Below are 25,773 nucleotides of genomic sequence, written 5' to 3' on the forward strand. Positions count from 1 at the left end.
TAGTTTCATTAATTATAATTCTCTTATTCGTTTAAGTTTAACATTTAATAATTAAATTACATATATTTATAAAAAAAAAAGACAAATAAATTAAATCTCTTAATAAACTACATATTATTTTTGTAAACAAAAAAAAAAAAGGCCCAATAAAATACATTCATCTCAAAGCCCAAAAATCAAAGAGTTTACATTCATGGTTTGATTCAATGTATCCATTTAATGCCCCTTCCAAATTAGTACACGTCATCTTACCTCAGCCTTCATATAAGAGGGAGACGACATTGTAATGTTTCTAAAACCCTAGCCGCTCTCCTCTTCCTCCCTTTCCTTTTCTGTAATTCTTTCTCCATTGTCTTCTTTCTTCCTCTTTCCTTCTCCAATTTTTAACAATCATCTCTTAAATAATTTAAAATCTTGTGTATATATATATATATACACGCACACACATGTATACATGGTTGCACTTTTTATTTGGCTATGTTTTCCTCTTACTCATACATCAAATAAAAGTCGTAAAAATTTCATATATTATTTGTACAAGTACGAGATCCTTGAAGTTCCAATGCAAAAGGCATTTCTTCGTAAAGAGATGGTGGAGGAACAACATCATACACAAAGTATAACTTCATATTCGATGGTTAAAGGTGTGTTTCTTTCTTCTAGAATTTTAATTTTTTATATGTCAAAAAAAATAATATATAAAGTGGATTTTTTAAAAGTTTAGTTCGATTTAGTTTATTTATCTTTTATTCAAAACTTTTAAAATAATTTATTTTAAATTTAAATTTTGGATGAATGACAATTGCCACTTGTCATCACTATCGCGTCATCGTAATTCTCCTTAGTCTTCGTTGTCGCTACCATTGTTACTATTATAATTATCTTTGTCGTCGTGGTTACTATTATTATCACTATTGTTATTGTTATTGTTGCAATTGCCTCTACTGTTATCTTTGTCGTCAGCCAACTATATTTTTCGCATCATCATCGACGTTGCCATCAAGTTATTGTTATTAATATTGTTATGATCATTGTCTCTATTGTCATTGTCACTATTACTATTATTAATGTAATTGTCCTCTATTTTTATTGTAGCAATCTCTTACCAGATACCATACAGTAACTACCATCTACTTAAGTGTCAAATATTGACACTATTGTCGTTGTCACCATCTATTATAGCCAACTACACTCACTTACATCATCAATGAAACTGCCATCAAATTGTCGCTAATATTATTGTTATCATTGTCACTATCATTATTATTGATGTAGTTGTTATTTATGTCTATTGTAACTATCTCTTACCATGTACCATACCATAACCATCATCTACTCAAGTGTCAGATATTGGCACTACTGTCAGTGTCACCATCTATTATAGCCAACTATACTCACTCACATCATCATCGATACTGCCATCAAGTTATTGTTGTTAATCCTGTTGTTATGATTATTACTATTACCATTATTGATATTATTCTTCTCTATTTATGGCAATCCCCCACTAGGTACCATACCCTAACCACCATATATTCAAGTGCCAAATATTGGCACTTATTTTCATTGTCACCATTTATTACAACTAACTATACTCGCTCACATCATCGTCGACACTACCATCAAATTATTATTGTTAATATTGTTGTTATTATTGTCACTATTATCATTGTCACTATTACTACTATTGATGTTGTTGTCATTTATTTCTATTATAACAATCTCCCACCAGGTACCATACCTTAACCACCATCTACTAAAGTGTCAAACATTGGCAGTATTATCGTTGTCACCATCTATTGTAGCCAACTATACTCAACAACATCATCATTAATACTGTCTTCAAATTATTGTTGCTTATATTGTCATTATCGTTGTCATTTTATCATCATTACCATTATTGATGTTGTCATCTTTTTTTATTATAGCAATCTCCGACCAAGTACCATACTCTGACCACCATTAACTCAAGTGTCAAATATTGAATAAATAAAAAATAATGTGTATATTACTTATATTTTAGGTGTTTGATAAAGTGAGGAATAATTTTTGTAATCGGGTATTACTTATGTAAGACAATATGTAGAGACATAAAATCATCTACTTCTATTATACCCTTTGGCCTCTCATCTTTGCTCTATGACCTATAGTCTGATGGATTTAATTAGAGAATAACTGATTCAATTAGAGATGATCTTGGGCTTAAAAATGCATTTATAGGGATAAATGTTTCAAGACGAACTCTCTTTGATTACTTTGATTACTTTATGGGTTATTAGGAATAAAATAGACATACTGATGTTAGCTAAGAAAAAAAAAAATTTTAAGGGAGAAGCAGCCAAGAGGAAAAACTTCTTTCTAAACCATATGGCATTTAAAGAAAGAGAAAATCAAACATTATTCTTTAAAGAACTAAATCTCACAGTTTAGTAAAGATATGGGTGGCTTCTTTACCCCTTTAATGACCAGCCTTAATTAACCATATTTACTTTTTCTAATTTCTCTACAATTAATTAAAATCTTCTAATTTAAAAAGAGAATATCATATTTAGCATATTTTATTCAATGTCTTAGTAAATTTCAGTATTTTTTTCATTCCAGATAATATTTAATTTTTTTATAATTTTTACCATTAATTTAAGAGATTTATTTTTCTTAAAATATATATGATCTACTCTATAAATAGGTTTTCAATTTCTAATTGCATTCATTCAAATTTGAGAATAATAAAATAATGAGTTTTTAGTTTTCAGCTAGTTAGGTTTCGTCAACTTCTTTTATTGAGTGTGAATTGATTTAACTTATGAAGGTAAGTTCTTGTGGCGTTTTATCAATTTTCTTTTGAATTGATTTCTAACTTATTAAGCTCATATTTGTGATCTTTTTAATCAATTCAAACTATGCCAATTAATTTAGTTCATAACTCCAGAAGAATTATTAGATTGAGTAGCAAGAATTTGTAGAAAATTTTTTATGATTTTAAATACTAATGTTGTATTCAGAGTTTTTGATCACGTTAGTTGATCTTGAGTTCTGCATCAATGACCTTTAGAGCATAGAGTTTTTTTGGATAGAATCAATGATGTTTGACTTCAAATCACAGGTTTTTAACGAAATACTTTTGGATATTTATTAAAAACTGTATCGGTTGGTGTCTTTATATAAAATACTATTTTTATTATAGTTTTTGTAACTTTAAAATTCTATTTTTATTAGTATTTAGTTTTTCTAGTTGTGATGAGAGAAGGAGACAACGACGAAATAACATAATAAGAAGAAAGAGATGAAGAACTAATGAGAGAAGAAGAACTAAGAAGAAGAAATAATGAAAGAAAAGAAAAAGAAGTAATGAAAGCAGAAGAACAAGAAGAAATAACAAAAGAAGGAAGTAAGACAAGAAAAAGAATATAAAGAAGAAGTAGAAGAAACAAGGGTAGAAAAAGAAGCAATGAAAGAATCTCCAAGTCTTCTGATTGTATGATGCAACTAACACTCGAGTGAGTTTAAGACTTTTTAAATGTTATGTTTAAGAAATCCTAAGAGTGATGTTTAAATTTTCATCCCGAAATCCCTACGTAGTCAAATTAATCGATGTTTATCCTACATTAGAGAAAGGTATAGAACAAGTCAAGCATCATTCTCATATCATCATCCAATAACGTACTCAATTTCGTTCATCTTTACCACGATAAGGCAGATCAAGTAATACAATTGATTATTAGGCATAAAAAAGACAAAATGTGTTACTTTTCTAATTCATTCTTATACTTCTGCACTCTATTTAGTCCCAGTATAGTTGTTTTATTCCATTCAAGTTTTAATACATAACTTAATCAATTTCACTCACACATTCAATTTTACTGTGATAGATTTTATTCCAGAATGATAGATTTTTATTCTCAATCTTAACAGAAAGAATCAACAAAAGTAATTTATTCGAACTGAATACAAATTGACTTCCGAGCATCGCAAAACTTTACAAGGAAGAGGAGCAAATACAAATGCGAACCTTTATTCATGTTATGAAAAATTCAAAATTCTTCCCTTCAATAGTTATTCCTCAAAAATCCTATGTTAATTCTCTACAGAAGCTAACAGTTAAAGAGCAAATCTGACTGTTGTTATGAATATGCTCTTAATTGCCCCAATTGTTTACTCACCGAAGTAGCTTGTCCTAATCAATCTGGAAATTCATAACATGTTGCAGATCTCGGATAGCTTCTTCAACTGCATAAATGATCATTTTCTTGATCTGCTCCAGACATGATCATGCGGCAGACAGCAAAGTATTGCAAGGTATGAGAAAATACAGACAGAAGAAGAAATTTAGAAAAAGAATGTTGACAAGAAGTTATGTTTCTTACCTCAAGTTTGTCTTCCCTGGCCCTATGATTCTTGGGAAGTTTCCGGAACTCCTCAGTCAAGCGGAGGCACTCGTGGATGTTTTCGGGAGACACAAAGTCTGCAGCTACTTTTGTACATGACTGCACATATATTCGGCAACATAACAAGTGAGGTAAAAGACAGTTAAAAAGAAGATAAAAGAAATAAAAAAAAAGTGAGTGACATAATACCTTGAGATTTCTAACTTGGTGGGGACATCCTGCAGGAATAAATACAGCCTCCCCTAGTCGCTGTGTAAAAGTCCATGGCTCAACTCCTACATAATGAAGCAACAAGTATGAGCAACTAAATTTAAATGGTTGAAAAATATGAACTTTATATTTCTCGCACTAACCAAATTCTGCCTTCAACTTCCTTTTGTGCTCCACAGTCAAGTAAAAAGATTGGTCGTGAATTGGATGGATAACCTAATCATCAACAAGCATAACCTTCAGAACTTGAAGCACATAAAATTAGATTAAGGAACTCACAGTTGGAATTACCTGTTTCACTGGAGTACAATAGGTGTGCCTGAATTCTTTGGAGTGCTTTTTCAGATATTCTTCTAATTCAGGGATATCTTCTCTCCTAAAAATATCCCATAGAGCATCACCAGTTTCCTCTAAGAATTGTTCCTGTTGACTGGTACTTTCTGACGCATCTTGTTCCTGGTGACTAGTATTTTCTGAAGCCTCTTGCTCCTGTAGACTGCTTATTCCAGAGACATTCATCCATTCTTTCCGGTCAATACTTCCTGCACCAAGCACTTCCGCAGGATGTTTCTGTACTTCCTGTCGTTCTAAACATTCTCTTTCATCCTGCCCCTTGTGTTTCCTCTTCAATATTTCAATAGCAGACTGCTGCTCTTTGGTTAATGTTACTTCTGCAGTATGTGTCAAAATATTGACCTGCACCATTATAACAATATTTGTCAAATTTAGGCACTAAGCCAAAAATTATATTGGAAAGTTCTTTGCACCAAAATGACAAACAACCATTTCTAAAAATGAAGCAAATCAAATTAAAGAGTAATATTGTATTATTTGTAATTAATTATTTATTTTATTTTCTATTTTAGAAAATCTATATATAAAAAGTTATAATATTCAATGAAATACACATCAATCAAAATCATTATTAACAAAATACACAATGAACTTTCAAAAACTGTATAAATCAGTCCATTTGTTGTTGGCATTAGATGAAATTTTTTTTCATGCCACGTGGCCACTGACTATGGCAACCTAGCCGTTGATATGGCCATACGGCATAGTATTTTGCTTCTTAGGCGCTACATAAGTTGCCCATGGTAGCTACCTTGCACATAATATATATTATATTTTTTATACTAATTAGATCATAAATTAAATAATATAATATTAATATAATATTGAAGTGTATATATATATATACACACTGTTGAAAAGAAAACCCTATAGGCTACAACTATCATCTCCTCTCACTTCATCAACTCCTTTTTTTTTTTCTTCCACTTTCCTTCCCTTCTTCCTCTCTCTCATAAACTCATTCTATCTCGCCCCTCCTTTAATTCTTTTTCTTCCTCTTTCCTTCTTCTTGCTCCCTCTCATGAAACTCATTCTCCATCTCCAATATCAAGCAAATAGTAGGCCAGCTGAGCAGATCTCCAGTGACGACCATTAAGCATCAATCTCCAGCTGCAGCCAGGTGATCTCCACCATAACGTTTCTAGCTGCAGCCACGTGAAGTTCCCCACCAATCTAGTTACTACTAAAGTGCGTGTTCAATTTACGGGTGTTCAAAACAATATCATTATTTCTCGTGTTTGGGGATTAGAAAAGTGAGAGAAAATGAGAGAAAGTTTTGGGAGAAAGAACGAGAAAATAAGGATATATCTACTTGAATCAAGCAGATAATTGAAGAAGGAGGTGATTAGGAATCAAAAACTTGAAAGTAATACTAAATCTATAAAATCGAAATAATTGAGCAAAAAGCTGAAAGCAAACGGAGAGCCAGAAATTGAAATGGGAAGAAAGAAGGCATAAGTTATAGGTACCTTAAAGGACTTTAACTTAGGAAATAAGATGGTCCCAGAACTAAGCACAAATTGATCAGTCTACACGATGGCTAATCAGCTGCTTCTCCAACATCACTTTTCTGTAAAAACCCCCCAATATCACATGTTACATTCTAAAATCACACATGTATTTTAGCTTCTCTTTTTTTTCTTTTCGATTGATTTTCCTGGAAAATGATTTAAATTTTGAGATCAAACTAAGAAGCCCGAGCAAGGTGCACTTTTCAATCCTTTATTGCATAAGAAATATGGTATGATAAGAATCATCATAGATATTCCACGGGCTGCTGCGCGCGTCAAAGAGCAGCCAAATCTTGGGGAGGTTGTCTCTGACAACGCCTGTAACACCCACAACACCATAGCTCTATACCCAAATCAAACTTTATTTGTCATGGAGCTAAACTCGTGCCTGACTTAACATGAAACTAGTGTAAGGGCAAAGTTGCACAATTTTGGGAAGTTTGAGAGATAAGTTATACATCTTCCACAAGAAAATCATATACTATTGTTTTCTCTACAATAACTCGCAACACTACTACATCTCACTTTCTTAACCCACAATCACTGGCGTCTCTTATCTTCTTATTCAACAAATGTTTACTTCCACCAAAATATACGAAACACCAACATGGTATTGACTTATTAAACAATCTATTTACTAACCTAACTATAATAAATTTGTTAAACGTAATGTACTAAATTAATTTTTTAACAAATTGACTAAAAATATAATTAATCACCTATTACTAAATAAACCGTTTAGTACCACTAACTAACATATTATTGAACAAACATAATTTTCTGAGGAGACCCTAGAGGACTACCTTGCAACAGGGACAAAGCCCTGGGTCTAAATGGCTTCTCCACGAACTTTCTTCGTAATTGGAATATCATTAAGGTTGATATTGTTAACCTATTTGAGGAATTCTGCCATTTGATAAGTTCCTTCGTAACCTCAATGCTTCCTTTGCTTAATCCTAAGGTTGAAGGAAAAGTGAACTTTGGGGAGCATTATAGTTTTTAGTTTGGCAAGATAAATTTACTAGCTATTGCCGAAGTTTCTCTTAGAAGGTTGAATTAGGTTGTTGAGAAAGTGATGGGGAAGCCTAGAAAAGCTTCTGTGAGTCAAAGAAATATCTTAGATGCATTTTTTTAATCGGTAATGGAATAGTTGATGCATCTCTTAAGAGAGAATCCCATATTTCATGTATAAATTAGTTATGAAAAGACATACAATCACATCTCATGGGTTTTTATTGTTGTCTTTTAAGGGGGATGAGTTTTGGAAAGCAATAGTGTCAATGGACTTCCCATTGCATTTTAATAGCCTCTGTTATTGTTATTGTTTTACTGGTCTGATTTTTTTAAGCCCTCCAGGGTTTGAGACAAAAGGATCCTATATCCCTCTTTTTTTGTTCTTGTTATGAAAGATTTTAACCGCCTGTTTCTCATGGCCAAAGAAGTTAATCTCTTCGAAGGAATGTGTATTGTTGGAGGAGATTAGACAATAGAAATCTCCCATGGTTATGTTCACAAATGGGACACTCATTTTCTTGAAACTGAATAGTGCTTTCACAAATCAATATGTGCCTCCTCCTTTGTTTTCAAGATGTTTTGAGTTTGAAAGTTAACTGTGGGAAATTAGAGTTGATGTTGGTGAAAAGGAGTAAATCTCCCCTCAAGTACCTTGAATTGCCTCTTGGTGCAACCATTAGTGAGGCAAACTTGTGGGATCCTATTGTGACTAAGATGGAAAAGCAGTTAGCTGGCTAGAAGCGGATTGATGCCCTAAAATGCCAGCTTTTGCAGGACAATTTGGTATGAGCAGAAGTACCACGTGTTGGTGCATAATTATGTGAAGCATCAATTGGATTTTTGGGTATAAGTCCCTGTGAAATTTGAATTAAGCTCTCTTACTCAAATAGAAATGAAGGTTCTCGTCTGCAAAAATGCTCTGCAACGGCAGAAATGAATTTGGGCCAAGTTACAGTTGCAGGCAGATCAGTGGTGTTTGAGGCCTGAAGATGGACACAGAGGAACACCAAAAGGAAGAAACAAAAGAGCTTTTGAAGATGTTTCTTCTTGTTTTGCAGCTTTACAGGATCATTAGCTTAGCTTCATATTTTCTTGGGTCATCTTCTTTATGATTATTTTGTTAACCTTTTCTATCTTCTCTTCAAGACACCTATAAGTATTTTCGTGGATGAGGCCAACCTGGTGCCATTAATGCCATTATATCTCTTAAAAAATAATAAAAATGTAAAATGTCTAATAAATAATTAGTTCAACAAAAAATAAAGAGTTATACAATTAATTGTCAATTAAATTATTAGTGCCACTTTTCTCATATCTGATAAGACACCTATTGCAGTGACAAGTGAATTCTTTATTGAATTCACAAGAATGAAATGAATTTCTCATTTCTTTCAGTCCAAACTATAGAATGACTTACAAGCAACGAAAGTAGGTAATATAATTGCCTTTTTTATTTGAATTCACAACCTAATTTCTCCTTGTTTTACGAAATGGTGAATAAATAACATGTTGTCTGCCCAGTTTAATTTTAAAAAATTGTTTTAGGTTTACATTTCTTAAATTTATATATGTTTTTTATACAAAAACATATATAGTCGTTGAAAATGAAAACGATGTATGAAAAATAATGTCAACATATGGCATGAATCTAGAAAAAAATTTCTTTTTGAAACTCATGCCATAATTTGACTACCATTTTTCAAATATTGTGTTTTCATTTGAATGAATATACATTTTTTTAACGTAAAAACATGTGCAAGTTTTGAAAACAAAAACTAAAAAGTTTTAGCAAACCAGAAAAATTTAATGTAGGATAGAGAACCTGAGCACAAGAATTAAAGAAAATCTATTAAGAAACAAAACTAGAGATTTCAGATATCAATAATCAAATCAGTAACTCAATTTTTCAATAATAATAATATGAATACTCTACCAAATAACTGAGCTACAGTACCCTGTCTTGCACATGACTTCCTTTTAGGTGTTTTAATGCTAAAAATAGAAAGAAAAAAAAAAAAAAGACACCATTGATATCAAAGGATGTGGAACCTTATATCTCGTCTATTTGTTTTACGCATTCTAATACATCATCTTCACCCTGGTATTTTCTTTACACATGCATTTCACACATGTTTATCATTCTAATCACTAGCTTTTCTAAAAACAAAATGTACATTACATCTTATCTCAGCTTGCTATCATAACGCTTGAGGCTATTGAAAGAGTCAATCTCTATATATATTTCCTATTTTTATGTGCTAAGATATCTCTTCTAAAATTGTTCTAGCCAACATACATCTAGACAAGTAATCTTCTACCTAAAATGTAAGAGATAAGAAGAGGGAGGATTTGATTAATGCTTTCGTCCATAGTCTCACTCCTTTCCATTCCACTAACCAGATTAAATCATAGGTCATCCTGTCATCAGCAACCAAGTTGGAAATCAATGCAGACAGTGTACTAGAACATCTGGAAAGCTATTAACTTTAAAACATAAGGGAAAATTTTGCATAACATGCAAAAAGCAAAAAGAAAACTCATCATTGATAACAAAATAGTTATTAGATTTGAGGACATACTGCATCTGACATATCACAGTGTAGCTTTGTCACAGAGTCTCCTCTCCCCAGCTCCTCTGCAAGCCCATAAGCAATATATGTTTTGGGACCCATGTCTGGCTTTAGGACATCTTGTGGAAACTTCACAGCAAGATTTAGGATGCCGGCCCTAGGATCACAGTATTCTTGGAAGGGCAACGCACAAATAAATTCATCACAATGGCGTGGCAAAAGATCTTCAAACCTATCCGATGGAGGCCAGTCCTTTAGCTTCAGCATCTCGGGCCAGAAATTTTGGTATCTTCTTCCTTCCATGTACCCCTCAAAAAATTGGCGAGTATTGATTTCCACCTGCATATCTCGAGAAAATCAGTATTGAAGCAAACCATACATGTAGATTAGAAGGGACATGAAATCCTAATTTGCAATCAACATTCTGGAGATAAAAAAACTGCAATAACACATCAGATTTAAGGGGTGGGACGAAGTGAAGGACCATAATTTCTCCAAACAAGAACTGCAAACTCATTTCCAAACTGACATGAATTTCTTAGAAAAACTATCCACCTCTTTTCAGAAGAGAAACATATAACACTATTTGCAAAGACTCCAAGGGACTGCTATCCATATATAGAGAAAAGAAATTACAAAATGTTACCAAGTTATTAATTAAGACTTGGCTAAGACTACCTCATGGTGAGAGATTAACCCTTGAGTTAGGATATGAAATTTACAACCCCTAATCCTAGAAAAGAAGAGACAATGTTTTCAAAGGCTTCTTTTGCTCTTTCTCATAAAATAACCCAAATAAACTATTTATCCATCAACTTATATACTATTTCATGATTCTGGGAGCTACTTAGACAAACACAGACCTAAAGTAGGGATGCCATGCAAGGATCATACTGAAAGGCATTGAATAAGTGTTCATAGAAAGAAACTTTTGAAAAATGGAACTCTTATGTCAATTTAGTTGGTTTTGCACCTCTTGAGAAATGGCCACAAACTATTGGCTTAGAACATAAATATTGTCAGTAGAGAGAACAAACCTATACCTCACAACCAGCCAAACAATCAATTGCCTTCACTTCTGACATGCTAGAACTGGTTGATGAATCCACATTTTCACACAATGCACGCCATATGACCAAAGGTTCCCAGCTTAAACCAGAAGTATTTTCCAGAACATCGCGAACGATTATTGGTTCGCCTTTAAGCCAGTGCTTTCTAAAGTGCAGAAGTTCTTCCTCCTGCAGAATCTCCTTTGATGCTGGGCAATACAGGTAATTGTCATTGGATCCTTCTCTAGATGCAGCTCTCCGTAACATGCTTGTGCCTGATTCAGAACACTTGCACGTCAAACTTCTTATCTGGGTATTGCATTCACCAAATAAATTTTTGGCCTTCACTTCCAAGTCTGAAATCCAATCCACTGGAAGAATGCGCCTGAGCCCCAATACACAATCACCGCATCCTCCTAGTTCTGTTGGGGCACAAGTAATGCTACCATCTTCATTGTCATTCCACTGAACTAGAGCCTCAACATTATCCTCATAAGTTTCAGGAAGACAGGATTCAGTTAAAGGATCTCCTCCATGCATATAGTCACTTCCTCTGTTCACATATTGAAATTTTATCTCAGCACGCCCCAAGAGGCACCTTTGACGAATTTCCTGGCAACAGCTGAGACAGAGTTCATAAGAACATTTTGGGCAGCTCCGGTGAAGGTCAACAATTGAAGTTGCACAATGGTTGCTGGGGAAGGGAAAATATCCAATAAGATCACAGGGAACAAAGAAAACAGATTTGCATGGTTTTTACTGCTTAATGGAATGAGACGCATACCAATAGATGCGCTCATCACTGAAACAAAGTGTCTGAGGAATTTCAACTGCAGCAGGATGTATCCCTAAACAGGACAAAAGTTACTATGAAAAATTATCCTTTTTAAAACAGAACTCATTTATGGACAAGAGAAATGCACCTTGAATCTTAGCCTCAATCTCTATCTCTTGCCTTTGTACTTCACATATTTGCTTCAGGAATGGAAGCAGTGACTCAATCAAGTAATGGAGATGTTGAACCTTTTCATGATGGGTTATCTCTCTCTTTGATGTCTGTAAATTAGGAAATATATTGGCTACCATTTACAAGACGAAAATTATAATGAAAATTTAAGCATGAAGGAAGGCTTCTGTTCAATGGTGATAAAACAACTTTTCGCACAGTATAGATAATTCAACCAGATTTTTGAAGAAGGAAATCGACGATTATCAACCTAGTTGACATAAATACTCAATTAAATCTCTAACCTAAATCATTGTAACAGATACTTAACAGACATTTTACCCAGAAACTTCAACCTGACAAAAAAAAGTATTAAGTTGATTAAGAAGGACAAACTCCATTTACCTAAAGATTGAGCATAATGAAGATAGAAATGTAAGATCAGACTGCCAGGAAAACAAACTAAGGTAGTATTTCATCTTTTTAGTACGCAGTTTATTGATACTGAAAAATAAAATCAGCTCGAACATTAGATCTTAGGGTGACAAAAAAGAAGTTTAGACCCTGACTGATCTATTTACTTTTCCTAAAAAACTATTTATGGACTATGACATCACATGAGATAATATTGAAGGATTTTTACCTTGGCACAGGAGACTCGTCAAAGAAAATTTGCTACAAGTGGGTTCTCTTAATAGCACATCACAACTATGAATGCTTCTCAACTATTCATGCAAAATCTTACTTCTGGACATTTGACATGGATATGGGAGTATTCATATTGAAAATGCATTTTCAATAGAAAACTTGTTTGGCATACAAATATTTATCAGCTAAGTTAGTTTGATAACACATTTTGGAAAGAATAATTCTTTAGTCCACTAATGGAACTAAATCATGACTGATTATGCAAATAATTTTTAAAAACTTCAACGGTGCAGGACAGAGAGAATAAACCAAACCTTGATTAATCCACTTAAGTGTAAGCATATACTGCAGTTGCAATTTCTGCAGCAGAAAGGGCATTTACGCCTAACAACTTCTTCTGACAATTGAGGGTACCTATGTAAATCAAAAGAAGAAAAAATATATCAAAACTATTCATTACGATACTGAAGAATGTAAGACATAATATTTTAGGTAGAAAAATACCACTGCCTTATACAATGGAGACAATAAACTTTATCTTTGCAATTTGTACAAGGAACAACATTTTTTCTTTCAGCTCTCATACATTGATGGCACTTAGAGCATTCACTTTCATTTTGAACCTGCTTATTTAAAGCAAAATTTGTAGCAAACTTCAGTCAAAAGATTAAAACAAAATAGGAACCTTCTTTTTGTTTGAGCAGGGAATAAAATTGTGCAAAACATTACCTTTACATTTCTTTTTCGGCCTCTACAGCCAGTACTACTATCACTTTTCAAGGTTGAAGCTGATGAGTTGGAAGAAGATCGTGATGAGGGAGGTGAACATGAATAGGTAACTGTAGAATCACAAGTTTCCTGCTCTGAAATTCTTTCAGTCACCTTGCTGTCTGAATTTCTGCGCCTTCTGTGTGATTTCATCTTCATAAAAACAGACATTTCTTCTTCCCATTGATCTGCTATGGCCCCATCTTCAAAAGTATCCCTCACTTTCAAAGCACTCCGCTGCTTCTTAGGAACTCTCTTATCCTCTAAGAATTCAGCTGTCTCAGTTAGCTCCCGTCTCTTGGATGAAATTTTCCTGTCTGGGAATGACTCCTTATGTTTATCTCTCACCTTTTCTGCTGTATGTTCATTATTTTCAGGTCGAGGGACTCTTGGCATCCTTTGCTTTCTCACTGGCCAAGAAAGTCCTTGCATTTCCCTCATTCTCTTAATCACCATTACTACGGTCTAAACTTAATTGTTTCTCAATCACAGTGTCCATTAGCTGCAAATAAAGTATCTGAGTTTGTTAGCTTAATATCATCCAAATATATTTCATCAGAGTTCAGGCCAGTATCTTTAGAGAGGACTGTTTTATTGGAACTCACAATGCAGCTTATTTTTCATAAGTTTTTGACATACCAACGACCTGGTTTAGCAATTAGAATAGGAATGGGTGGACAAACAACTTCATGAGCTCTGACTTGCTTCTGCCGGTAATAGTGATGGTGCAGGGTCAGGGGATGAATACTAGTACAAAGACGTTTCCAAATCTAAAAATTAAAAAATTCGAACTCATATAAATTTTTCAGAAACTTGACTGGGGAGTTCTGGTGAATTCCTACATACTTCGTACAGTTGAAATTTTGTTGATAGTTCCTCTTCCTTTACACAAAATGAAATAACACTAGTTACCTTAACGTTTTATAGATCTACATATTGTCATGCTGCCTATACTGAGCAGATTTCAAGTAACCGACAACTAATTTCTTCCCTAGAAGAACATTTTTCATGCGGACAAACATAAGCAGATGAAAAAACACAGGCCAGCCGAACTGATGAAAAAACCCAAATTCGTTTCTACATAAATATATGCACTCAAACACACACGCACATACATGAATGACACTGAAATAACGTCGCAAGCAGGTGCGTCGACTAAAAGTCAACTCACCTAAACTATTCCCATTAAATTCAAAACACACTGAAAATCCAGAAAAAAGAAAATCATGATTCATTCACATGAATGACTAATTGAAATCAACAAAAGCTTTTGCAAAAACTAAAACCATCAGGACCCTGCAAATGCATTGTCGACCGAAAGCCACCCTGCCTAGTTTATCCAAATACTCCCTTAATGTTCAATAAGCAACTAGAATTCAAAAGAAAAACCAGAATTATAGTGCATTCGAAAAACCAACAAGAATCCAACGAAACATAAATTCATCGAAACACATTCTTCCAAAAGAAAAAAAAAAAGGAAAAGAAATTTTCAACATATAGGATATTGAGAAACAAAATATCAACCGCAATCAAACCTTCTCTCTCGATTATTCACAAGAAAATCAAAACGAAAATGAATTGTGGAGGTACCTGATCAAGAAGAACCGGCTCGTAAACGAAAGAACCCGCCGGCTGCAGAAGAATTAACAGATCTTTTTCTTCTGAGAGAGGGAAGTTAGGTAGGTAGCTCTGGTAAAACTTTCCTTGTCTTTTTATATTTGTCTTCACTTCTCGATCCTCTTGGAATTGTATTGGGGTAAATCCGAATTAGAAAAAGATTTGGGGGTCTATTTACAAATACTTATAAAATGCGGGAACCTTTTACAAATCCAAATCTTATTAATTAAATCACCCGTCACCGTTACGGAAATCATTTAAATAAAAAGATATTATTATTATTTAAAATATTTCAAAATTAAATATAAATATATTTTTTGAACATTTTTATTTTTATAATTTACAAAAAATTATATAAACACCAATTTAAAAAAACATTAACACAAAAATATATATTTTTTAAAGTACAAATTCATGTCACAAATAACCATAATTAAATTAATTAATTAATTAATCATAGATAAATTGAGCTTAGTAGCTAATTAATTGTCACACACACATATATATATATACACACACACACCCATATATGTTATGAGGAGTAATTTAATATTCCTACATTTATATAATAACAAATAAATATATACCTACTAATTTGTTGTAATCAAACCTCTTAATTAGGAAACTCTTTGTCAATTGGGCTAAAATATGGGACCTCTATAGATATTTCATAATGCTTAGCAATTTCCTTATACACCATTACATATATACATATATATATATATATAATTTTTTAAATATTTTTTTATACCATTTAGAATGATATATTTCCTTATTTTACTTTTTGGGTCCTCTCATTTTGTCCTAAATAGAGTAGTGGAACATATTTATTGAAAAGGAAAAGGCTAATTTCATAAATAATTAATTATATATAATGATAAAACGGAAAAATGGGTTTTTTTGTAAGTTTCAATTAGAATTTGGGCTTTTAAATAATAATTAAGAAATAAGGGGGTAAATTTTAAAAAAATAGAAAATTGTGGGGGGTTAAAAAAAGAGGGTCTGGTAAATAAATAATCAAAATATAGAGATTCCGTTGGATTGAAATGGAATTGGATTCCAAATTTTCAGTGGGCGGTCAAAGTCAACTTAGAATTGATGGTGATCCAAGGTGGTCTCTGGCTAATAGGAAAATAAAATTAAATTAAATACTAATATATATATATATATATAACTTGTAATAATATATTATCACATTAAATTACCAATGTGATAATTATTTTATTTTAATTTTTAATTTATCGTAAATAATTTTTTACCATATAAAAAATAGGCCAAAAAAAATCATTATAATTTTTTAATCCTTAAAAATATTTTATCTCCTAAATTTTTCAGAGAATTTTGAATTTTAATTCGTTTCCATTCAAAGAACAAGACAAAATTTCACAATAACATAAAAAAATGTGGTCAAATTTGGAATACAATCAAAAATTTTAATAGAAGTAAAAATAACTTAATTTAATTAAAGTTCTTTCTTTGCCCTAATTTTCGATTACAAAATTTAATTTGTACGAATCGTTCTCGATTTAATACTAATAATGGTAGTAGCTTCAGTATGATAAAGATACATATGTATCCGTAATCAAAAACTCATTGATAATACATTTTCTGATATGTTATATACCATTTCGGATAGATTGAACCAAATACACGTAAACAGATTCTTATCTCAAATCAGAACATATTATTGTACGAATCGTTTTTGATTTAATACTAATAATAGTAGTCGTATCAGTACAATAAAAATACACATGTATTCGCGATTAGAAATTTTTCGATAATACATTTTTCGATATGTCATGTATCATTTCGGGTAGATGGAACTAAATGTACGCACACGTGGATTCCGGACTCGAATCGGCATATTTTTTTAAGCTCTTTAACCCTTCCTAAGCCAGGCTTGAACAGAATAGTAAGAGCAATAACATAGCAAAAAATGTTTGATAAATTCCATTCAAGTGAGCAAAAAGTACAAAAGAGAAAACTAAAAACCAGAGAAATGATTGTCATCATACAAGCAAATAATAAGAAAAATAAAAAATAAATCACGCATAATTCACATGGCCTACAATATATATCTCCGCTAAGCTTAGATATATATACCCAATTGACATACATACATATATATATATATATATATCTATACATATGTATGCATCCAGTCCTTCTCCATAGAATTCCAGAAGACCAAAAACCAGAAGTTGCTAATGTGCTGGCTCTTCTTGCCTATTCCCGTGTACTATACATCAAATCTAAGCTATATATATATAAATATTTCCTTTTCTTGTTCAATTTACATTGCCGGCTTCTTCCATTGGCACATGGCGTTGGTGGGTTGGAAGTGACTAATGTACAGCACGGTTTAACAGTCGAAGGACTAATTCAAGGATCCGAACGATGTTCGTGAACAACTTCATGCAAAGACGGGGATGATTTTCCGCTGATTTTGCTAGGCACTGGTGTGTTTCTCCGGGATTGGCGTTTTGTGGGAACCAGCACGCTCTCGTCCTCCCACTTCCCAAGTACTTCCTCGCCATCTTCGTTGTCGTCCTCGAGGCTTTCCTTAAAGACGGGATGGATGTATGCTTGTTGAAGATAGCTTTTCAAGTTAATGTTTGGTTCTCGAGCTCGTTCCAAAGTATCTTTCATCATAGCTTCCTGAAAAACATAGCATAAGAAAAATCAGTTCGAGCAGAACTTTTGATGTTTCTTTCTCAAAGAAATGCGCAATACAGATTTTTTTTTTTTAATAGAATTCATATATTTTATTAATTAGACGACATGCAAACTAATTATAACACAATTTTCTAAACAAGAATATACGAGAATACACGGATCGAAGCAAATCAACTCTCTCTTACAAAGGAAGAGAAATATTAATGTATCTAACCAATGAATCTAACTATAAGAAACCAAGGATAAAGTAGAAATTTGTAAGGAACCAAAGGTAAAGTAGGACATAAGTAAATAATTCTGCCGTTCAGACAATTACAACCTCCTGCCTTTATAATCTATATATATATATATACACATATGCATGTATCCAAGGAAAGAAATCATTGAAGTAACTATCAAAATCATAATATACTTTCTCTGAAATCTTGTTGACTCTCAACTTTCTTTCTCTCTCTCTCTCTCTCTCTCTCTCTCTCTCTCTCTCTCTCTCTCTCTCTCTCTCTCTCTCTCTTCTTTCTCTCTCTTCTTTCTCTCTCTTTCTTTTTCTTTCTTTCAGATCCAAACCGTGTATCAGGTTCGTCACATTAACCATGGCGTAGGAGCTAAGCCTCATTGTGATGTTAACCCTCATCAACTAAGTATGATGATGTATAATGATTTAGATATGTACATACATATTGCTTTGAAGTGGAAGATATGGTCTCTTAAGTTTCTGATATATATGATAAGGAGTTATTAATGAGAGATCTCATCAGCAGCAAATATGCATTGACAAAGATGGACAGTTACCATATATGATTCCACTGAGGAATGCTAAGATATGAAGAGCTTCTCCATTAATTACATTTATGTTAGAATTATGTAAAGATAGAAGCACAAAATGCATGTAAACACCAACAAACCTGTAACGGGTATCTAACAAATGCAGGTTCATAACGGCCTTTGCAGAATCTATAGAACCATATGGTGAGTACAGGAAGAGCGATCAGAAGCGGTACTGATTGAGCAGTATCCCTTGTACCCAATAATCCCATTAGAAGCAACTGCGAGATAATCAATGCACCAATGACACGGGCATGGACATCCGGCCAGAAGGCTGCAGCACTCTCGTACTCTTGATTGTAAACGTTGATGATCTACAAATTTCAAGAAAATGATATAACAAGAAGAAAAACAATAAATCCAACGAGAAAAGCATATTTTTCTGCAAAATGTGGAATATTTTTTATCATTCGAAAGATGTTACACACCTTTGTCACACAAAAGCTTACTAGGTTAAAAGCGTAGATCTAGCATAGACCTACTTTATACCTTAACCTAAAATTTGATTTTCAATAAAAATGGGCCGTAATATTTAATATCTAGATCTTAAGTTTTGGTACTACATAAAATAATTCATTGCTGCCAATTATATGAAAACTTCAGCTAGGAAACCACCAGAGCTATCATTTATACTCTTAACATAACACTAAAATTAGATAATTGAACATGGTAAAAGACATTGACTAAAAAATATCCGATTGCCAAGATAGTGACTATTTTACCTGGTGGCGGAACACGACATAAGCCAGTGCGAAGAAAACTAATATGAAGGGAAGCAGAATAGGTGTCACGGTAGAATACACGAGGCCAAGTAGAAAATAGAACTGTATTTGAGGTTCTCCGGTGTTGAATCCAATACTTCCTGGATCCATCGCCTCCTCCCTATCCTTTTCAGTCTTCACTAAGAAGAAGTTTTTCAAGTGGTAAATTATAAGTGGTTTCAACCTTAAAATTTCCCCAGCTACTCCAGCCCATCCATCAACCATTATGTAAGTAATAAAAAAAGTTGCTTTCAATGGTATAGCCACACCAATTGTCTTCGGAATTCTGTCGGAAAGGAGGCAAAACAATTGGGTTTTTAAATATACAAATTACTTCAGAGAAATAAGTATAGAAAATCTGACCAAGGGTAATGAATAATAGAGAAAACGACAACAGTGACTGGTAACATACTCGTTGGCTGATAGCTTCATGAAAGAACTTAGTTGCTCAAAAGCTGTCCCGGCTATTATGTTGCCAAGGAACACATTCACTAGATTGAAAAGATAATATCTTGAAGCTGATCTCCTTTCTAAAGATGAAATAGATATAAAGCCTTCAAATTTAGACATAATCATCAAGATTGTTGGAAGAAAGATGAGAAAAAGCTTCAGCGCAAGCCCAGGAAGAAGACCTTGGATGACTGACTTAATAAAGCTTCTGCATAAATTAAGGAACCATCAGAGTTAATAATGCATTCTGAACACTATATTCGAGAAATGTCTGTAGAATAAAGAAACTCACTTTTCGATTATTGGCTTCAAGAATGGTGCTGCTTTCTCGATTCCCTCAATGCTAGCAAGAGATTGTACAAGTGCAATGGGGATCATGAAAAAGAAGGTGAGAAAAAAGAATGCAACACCCATAATCAGTCTCCTCACAGTAAGAGAAACATATGGAATCGCAAGGTTGGCCCAATATACATCACGTGGCTCCGAGGCCCAGTCTGTCAGCCATAAAGTAGGATTTCGGCACTGTTGCGTCTGTGCACAAACAGCAGCACCCCATCGAGTTTTAAAGGAAACAAATGCTGCTGGCATAATAGACTTTGGATCATTCGTGACTCTTTCTCTCTCTGCAACGATCTGACAAACAAAGCCAACTGAATTAAATTATGCTTTAAATTATTTATATCGTTGATATTATGAAAGAGTAGTAAACAAAGCTTAAAAGTGCTCTATATACGTATCATATGCAACTTAACAAGGATGCTTTGGTTAAGAACAACTGAATGAATTAGGTGAAACATGATACCCAACAATTTATAAAGGACGTGGCACAACAATAATATATGTAATCTTCGAATCAAAAGGCAAAACCGGACAATCAACTAAAAAAGTACTAAACAAGATATATAGAGTACTTACTTCTTTTGATGTTTTTTCGATTTCAGATGTATAATGATCTATTGCATCTACCTTTTCTCCACAAAGTCCAAGAAAGCCAGTCTGGAAGATGTATGAAAGGACTGACAATTAAGGTACAGAAGTAAAAAAGAGACTGGGTTCTGAAAGCATCTTATATACCCATCAAAGTACCTTCATGAGTGGCCTCTGAGAACTATTTCTAGAATATTTTAGTTGATAATAATCAAGCCAATTCCGCAACTTTTTCTTCTTCTTGACCAATTTGGCGAGTTTGTTTGCATTGTATACCACCTGCAAAATATCGTCTTTGACTTAAGAAATTAATCGTGATATTATATATATACAGTATAAGGGAGACTAAATTGAAACCACTAATTGCTTTTCATTGTAACCCTAGTACATTTCCGGGTCCATCTTTTTTGAAATAAAAGATGAAAGTGTTATTATTCACAAAGATATTAAGGGAGTACCACCTTATTATTTACAAAGATACTAAAGGAGTACCACCCAATTACATAGAAGTTACATATCAATTAGGTGGTCAATGACGCAACCCAAATCTTTTCCGGGTCCATCTTAAACTAAATTAAATGTCATTATCAAACTACAATAAGCATAAGCATGTACGTCGTGTGGAATGTATTCTGTAGAGGTAGAAACAGATAAACATAAGTATCTATTTTCATTACGAAACGTCATGGCAGAATTCTTGTAACAGAAGAGTCAACCAGTAGGAGGTTTACAGACATGGGAAAACCCAGGAAAATAGTCTAACAAAGACTTATATATAAGTATCCAAGAACATACAGGATATACATAATTTACTAACTACTGACCTGATGTGTAAGATAGTGATCTGGGTGATTGACCAGAAAAAAGTGCTCCACAAGCTCACTAACAGATTCATCTGGATCTGGTGGGACATTCCTAACTAGGACCTGTGAAAATATTAAAAATCAAAACTTTGATATTTTGATACAAAGTCAAACATTGATGAATATCAACAGCATTTTATTTGCTCAAAAGTGTAAGCATAGATGGTTCACCACTTCCACAACTAATAGAAATACACCCAATTGATTGCAAAATGCTTCATGAATCATATTGCATTCGTAAGGCATAGTGACAAAAGAGGAAACAATTCGAAGAACGGAAGATGATACACTTAAAAAAATGTAGTAATTAAGGAATAAATCTTCTAGAGAGGTAGTTAAAGATGTTTCTTACAGTAAATTGATCAGGTCGGCGTTTCTCTGATGCAAGAAAATGCAACCTCATATTGGCAACTTTCTCGTATTCCTTCATCAACACATAGCATGTCCAGAAGGTGAAGGCATATGCCATGACAACATGAGTCCAGTACCTAAAATCATGCTTATTTTATTAATTAATTGTACCGCTAAAACACTCGATTTATAAACTCAACATGATAGAGTATATTATACCTATCTGAGCCACGTGGTATATTTGAAATTGAGAGTTTATCAATGTCGCTGGAAGTTACGTTCAAGGCCTTGGCTCTCTCGAGCCCATCAGTTGTCAAATTAACTGGTACTAGAATTGCCCATGCAAGGAAAGCGATTGGAATAAAAATCTTGAGCCTGCATATAGTAAACTGTAGATAATCAGCATGGTATTATAGATTACGCATAATCCTGTAAGAGAAGTTGGTTAAGAAAATTCCATAACTTGATAAGCTGATCCAAGACTTGCTCAAAAGTTTAAACAAAGGAAAACACAGTATACTAATGTTGTTTAAAACAAGTAATTTTCATCTGCTTAAGTTGAATCATAGAACTCCTCGGCATTTTGCTCGGACTTCAATCCTCAATCCACACTGTTAATTCCAATTAGGAAACCAAGAACAAAAGAAACAGATTTTTTATAACCTTTCTGCCATCAGGACGAAAAGAAATCGAGACAAATTACCTACTTCTTTCGGCAACCACAAGGAGTGAGTAATGCATTAATATGAGAATTGAAAGCAAAACAATTCATCATGTCTGTGAATGATACAAGCAACAAGCACAAAATTCATGAAAAATCGAAGAAAATACTAAGATTATGTTTGGAATAAGTTCAGAAATTTCCCGGTTCAACTAAAAGATGGTGAAGGTACTCAAATGATAAAAAGTGACCATATATAGACTTTTCCAAGTGGAGTTCCATATAGGGTCAACTTTTCTATAACTTTTTCACAGAATTACATACTCTCCTATTTGAACCCAAGTAACAATTTTTACAAATGAATTTCACAAAATTCTTGGATTTATTCAAAATATAGCCTAAATTCGGACCTTTAAGCACATCTTATCAGTAAAGTCCTAAAATGTAAAGCAACTCATCAAAATGACAAAAGATCAATTTGAATACGGCAGAAAGGAAGTCCAATTTGAATACGGCTTACCCTATCAAGTAAATCCGCAAGTAAACTGCAGAATCCAATCCTGCATGTTCGATAAGCTCAGGTTCTGGCATTTTCAGTGCAGCTGGCATCCAATTCAAAAAGCTCGCATATGAACGGAAATCCAAATTGACAAACCTGCGAACGAAAGCTCCAGAGCGTGTAGGACTGCTTCTTAAGCCCTTTAGATACCATTTTGGAAAGTAAACCCTGTCATTGAAAGGCTGAAGCCTTAAGATTGCAAAGGCCAGCAAGAAAACTAGTGCACTGAGTATATTGAAACCGGCTGCAACCCCTATATCCTTTAGTGTCGCCATTTATATATTACCCTCCAAGGTTGGAACTTTACCTATAAAACATGACAGAATTTATACTTAAGCAAAGGAAACATATACAAAAGCTTGAAAGAAAAATGAAACACTTGCAAGGTAATATCATAGATGAACATGAAAATTCCAAATCATAGTAATAATCCCAAGTGCTGTTTTGAATTTAAGCTAAATTGAGTAAAGTAAGAACCTCTACAGAGGTTTGGCATCTAATCTTAAACCAAAATCCCCAGAAAGAAAAATCTCAGCTTAGTTACACTTGGACAGAATCAACTCAGTTTCCATAAATAGATGAAGTTATATAACATCAATGAAATCAAACTCATAGAAAACCAAATCCATTTAAGTCCAAAAGAAAAAGAGAAGGAAAAAAAAAAAACTCAATTTTGATTGAATTACTATAAATAGACGACCACTGGATCAAACCCACAAAACAAAGAAAATGAAATTTAACAAAATTAAAACAGAAACAAAGGCAAGAACATGAAATACACTAGAGTCTTTGACCACAAAAGGGTTGAGAAAGAAAAAAACTTACTCTCTGATATGATATTCCTTGAGAATTAGATTTCCCAACACAGAAAATCCTAGAAAAAGAGGTGTTACAGTAAATGCAAGATCCGTAGTTGAGACAGGCAGCGATTTGGATTGCTTCAGTGATTAGTGGAGGCTAAGAACATTCCTTCCTCTACTCATTTTCCAGGAAAACAGAAAAGAAAAGAAAGCTCATGTAACCCACGAGAAACAAACACGCCTTTATCTTATGATGATGAATAGAACAAGATAAGAAAAAGATCAAACAGACCAAGGAATCATACAGCTCCTATTAGCCCAAGAATGGAATTTATCAGATGTTAAAAGCAAGAGAGAGAGAGAGAGAGAGAAAACCAAAGATTTTTGTGTTCTAGACAAGTTACGAGATTTTCTGTTCAGTGAAAAGGAAAAAAAAAAAAAAGTAAAATAAATAGTGTCACGCATTAGTTTCCTTTTCTTTACTTTCTTAATTTAAAATATAAAAAAAAAATACATTAATAAATTACCTTAAATTTTCATTTAATTTAACTAATAAATATTAATTACTAATCTAATGACCCTTCAATATACATATATATATATACATATATATGTACAGATGGTAACGATCAAATCCATATTTATTTAACAGTAAATTTTATAATTAATTACAGTCAATGATCAACGTCGGCAAGCTGCCACGTGGGAACTCCAACGGCTACTTTCCGTGGAATTCTGGAACGTGCCTGAAGAAGCCGCCGGTTCTCCACGCGCAATCAGACATCGTGCAACGAACGATCCAATAGGATTTGCGGAGAATAGATTTGCGAGTGACGTGCGGCGAGGAGCACGGGAAACGCGGTGTACCCGCGTGGAGGGAGCGTTGGATGCGTGAACATGTAAATAGTGGAGACAAGATAGGATTGAGTTGGATTGCGAACCGGCGGAGAATTTATTGCGCGAATCCGGCAGTTTTCGTTGAAACCGAGCTGTGACTTTATTCGACACGTTAGGCGTCACAGACGAATAAATTACTGACACGTAAGACGCGATCAGATATCGAGAAATGCGGGCGCTGATTGTTTATTCTAGTAATACGACGCCGTTTCATAATATTTATATTAAAACTTAAGATAAATAATAAATAATAATAAGCGAGTAGGTACGTCAGGTCAAGTACGTGTTGGTTAAGCGTTGAAAGCGTGGGGCCCTGGTGAGATGGGGTCAAAACGGGGCGTATCATCTTGTTGACAAGGACAAGAATATCTTTATTCCAAAAAGTAAATGAAATAACCCAACAACCAAACACTAAAAACAAATAATAATTATTATAATAATTAATTTGCATGTTCAAAAAAAAAAAAAAATCTCTATTCCAATAATATACAAGCTGACTTTTTGTCAACCACTAATCAACTTTTTCCAATTTCCACGTGTAATTTTATTAAATTATTATTATTATTACTACATTAACCATATACATACGTAATATACTTAATATAATAAACTTTTATTTATTTTTTAATATTAAAATTTTTGTTCTAATTATTTATTAATTTAAAATTAAATCAGACACGAACAAAACAAATCGCACTAAAAGCCGATTAAGAATAGAGTTTAAAGTAAAGATTGAGATATTTTAATTTTGGCTATGACTATATTATATTAATATTTTTTAATATAATTTTATTTGGGTCATATTAAAATATATTATATTTCTTTAATTTATTAATAAAAAAATAAAACTAAAATTTTTATTTTATATCGATCTATTTTAATATACACTGATATTAAATAAAAACGTATCGATTATCTCGGATTAAATTTATTT

At 33.2% G+C, this 25,773-nt stretch overlaps 1 protein-coding gene and 1 long non-coding RNA gene across 2 annotated transcripts; one reads left to right on the forward strand and one right to left on the reverse strand.

Annotated features, from left to right (window-relative positions):
• Window positions 1–245: 245 nt before the first annotated feature.
• On the forward strand, window positions 246–2,140 carry LOC148252850 (uncharacterized). Its single transcript, XR_015813459.1, has 2 exons — window positions 246–644; window positions 1,929–2,140. It is a non-coding gene; the product is annotated as an uncharacterized LOC148252850 (long non-coding RNA).
• Window positions 2,141–3,918: 1,778 nt separating this feature from the next.
• On the reverse strand, window positions 3,919–24,375 carry LOC110808037 (uncharacterized). Its single transcript, XM_088207727.1, has 24 exons — window positions 23,968–24,375; window positions 23,104–23,449; window positions 22,142–22,297; window positions 21,924–22,059; window positions 21,533–21,634; window positions 20,868–20,987; window positions 20,697–20,777; window positions 20,074–20,414; window positions 19,744–19,989; window positions 19,293–19,617; window positions 18,651–18,884; window positions 17,458–17,730; window positions 13,417–13,920; window positions 13,192–13,310; window positions 13,002–13,101; window positions 12,017–12,149; window positions 11,878–11,941; window positions 11,088–11,787; window positions 10,054–10,383; window positions 4,887–5,291; window positions 4,739–4,811; window positions 4,575–4,660; window positions 4,365–4,484; window positions 3,919–4,252 (listed from the first exon to the last, which is right to left on the reverse strand). Exons 2-24 carry the CDS (start codon window positions 23,415–23,417, stop codon window positions 4,175–4,177), a joined length of 5,040 nt encoding a protein of 1,679 aa, XP_088063853.1. The 5' UTR covers window positions 23,418–23,449; window positions 23,968–24,375; the 3' UTR covers window positions 3,919–4,174.
• Between the last annotated feature and the right edge of the window lie 1,398 nt (window positions 24,376–25,773).

Source organism: Carica papaya, chromosome 7 (assembly GCF_054855325.1).
Source record: "Carica papaya isolate Zhongbai chromosome 7, ASM5485532v1, whole genome shotgun sequence".
NCBI lineage: Eukaryota > Viridiplantae > Streptophyta > Magnoliopsida > Brassicales > Caricaceae > Carica > Carica papaya.

Excerpts from the sequence above, each read along its gene's own strand:
- LOC110808037 (XM_088207727.1), bottom strand. The coding sequence starts at position 23,417 with ATGGCGACACTAAAGGATATAGGGGTTGCAGCCGGTTTCAATATACTC. Across the intron at positions 20,988-21,532 it reads ATCACTATCTTACACATCAG|GTGGTATACAATGCAAACAA; the intron begins GTCAGTAGTTAG and ends GATATTTTGCAG. Across the intron at positions 13,921-17,457 it reads ACGAACATCGTTCGGATCCT|ACCGTAGTAATGGTGATTAA; the intron begins TGAATTAGTCCT and ends AATTAAGTTTAG.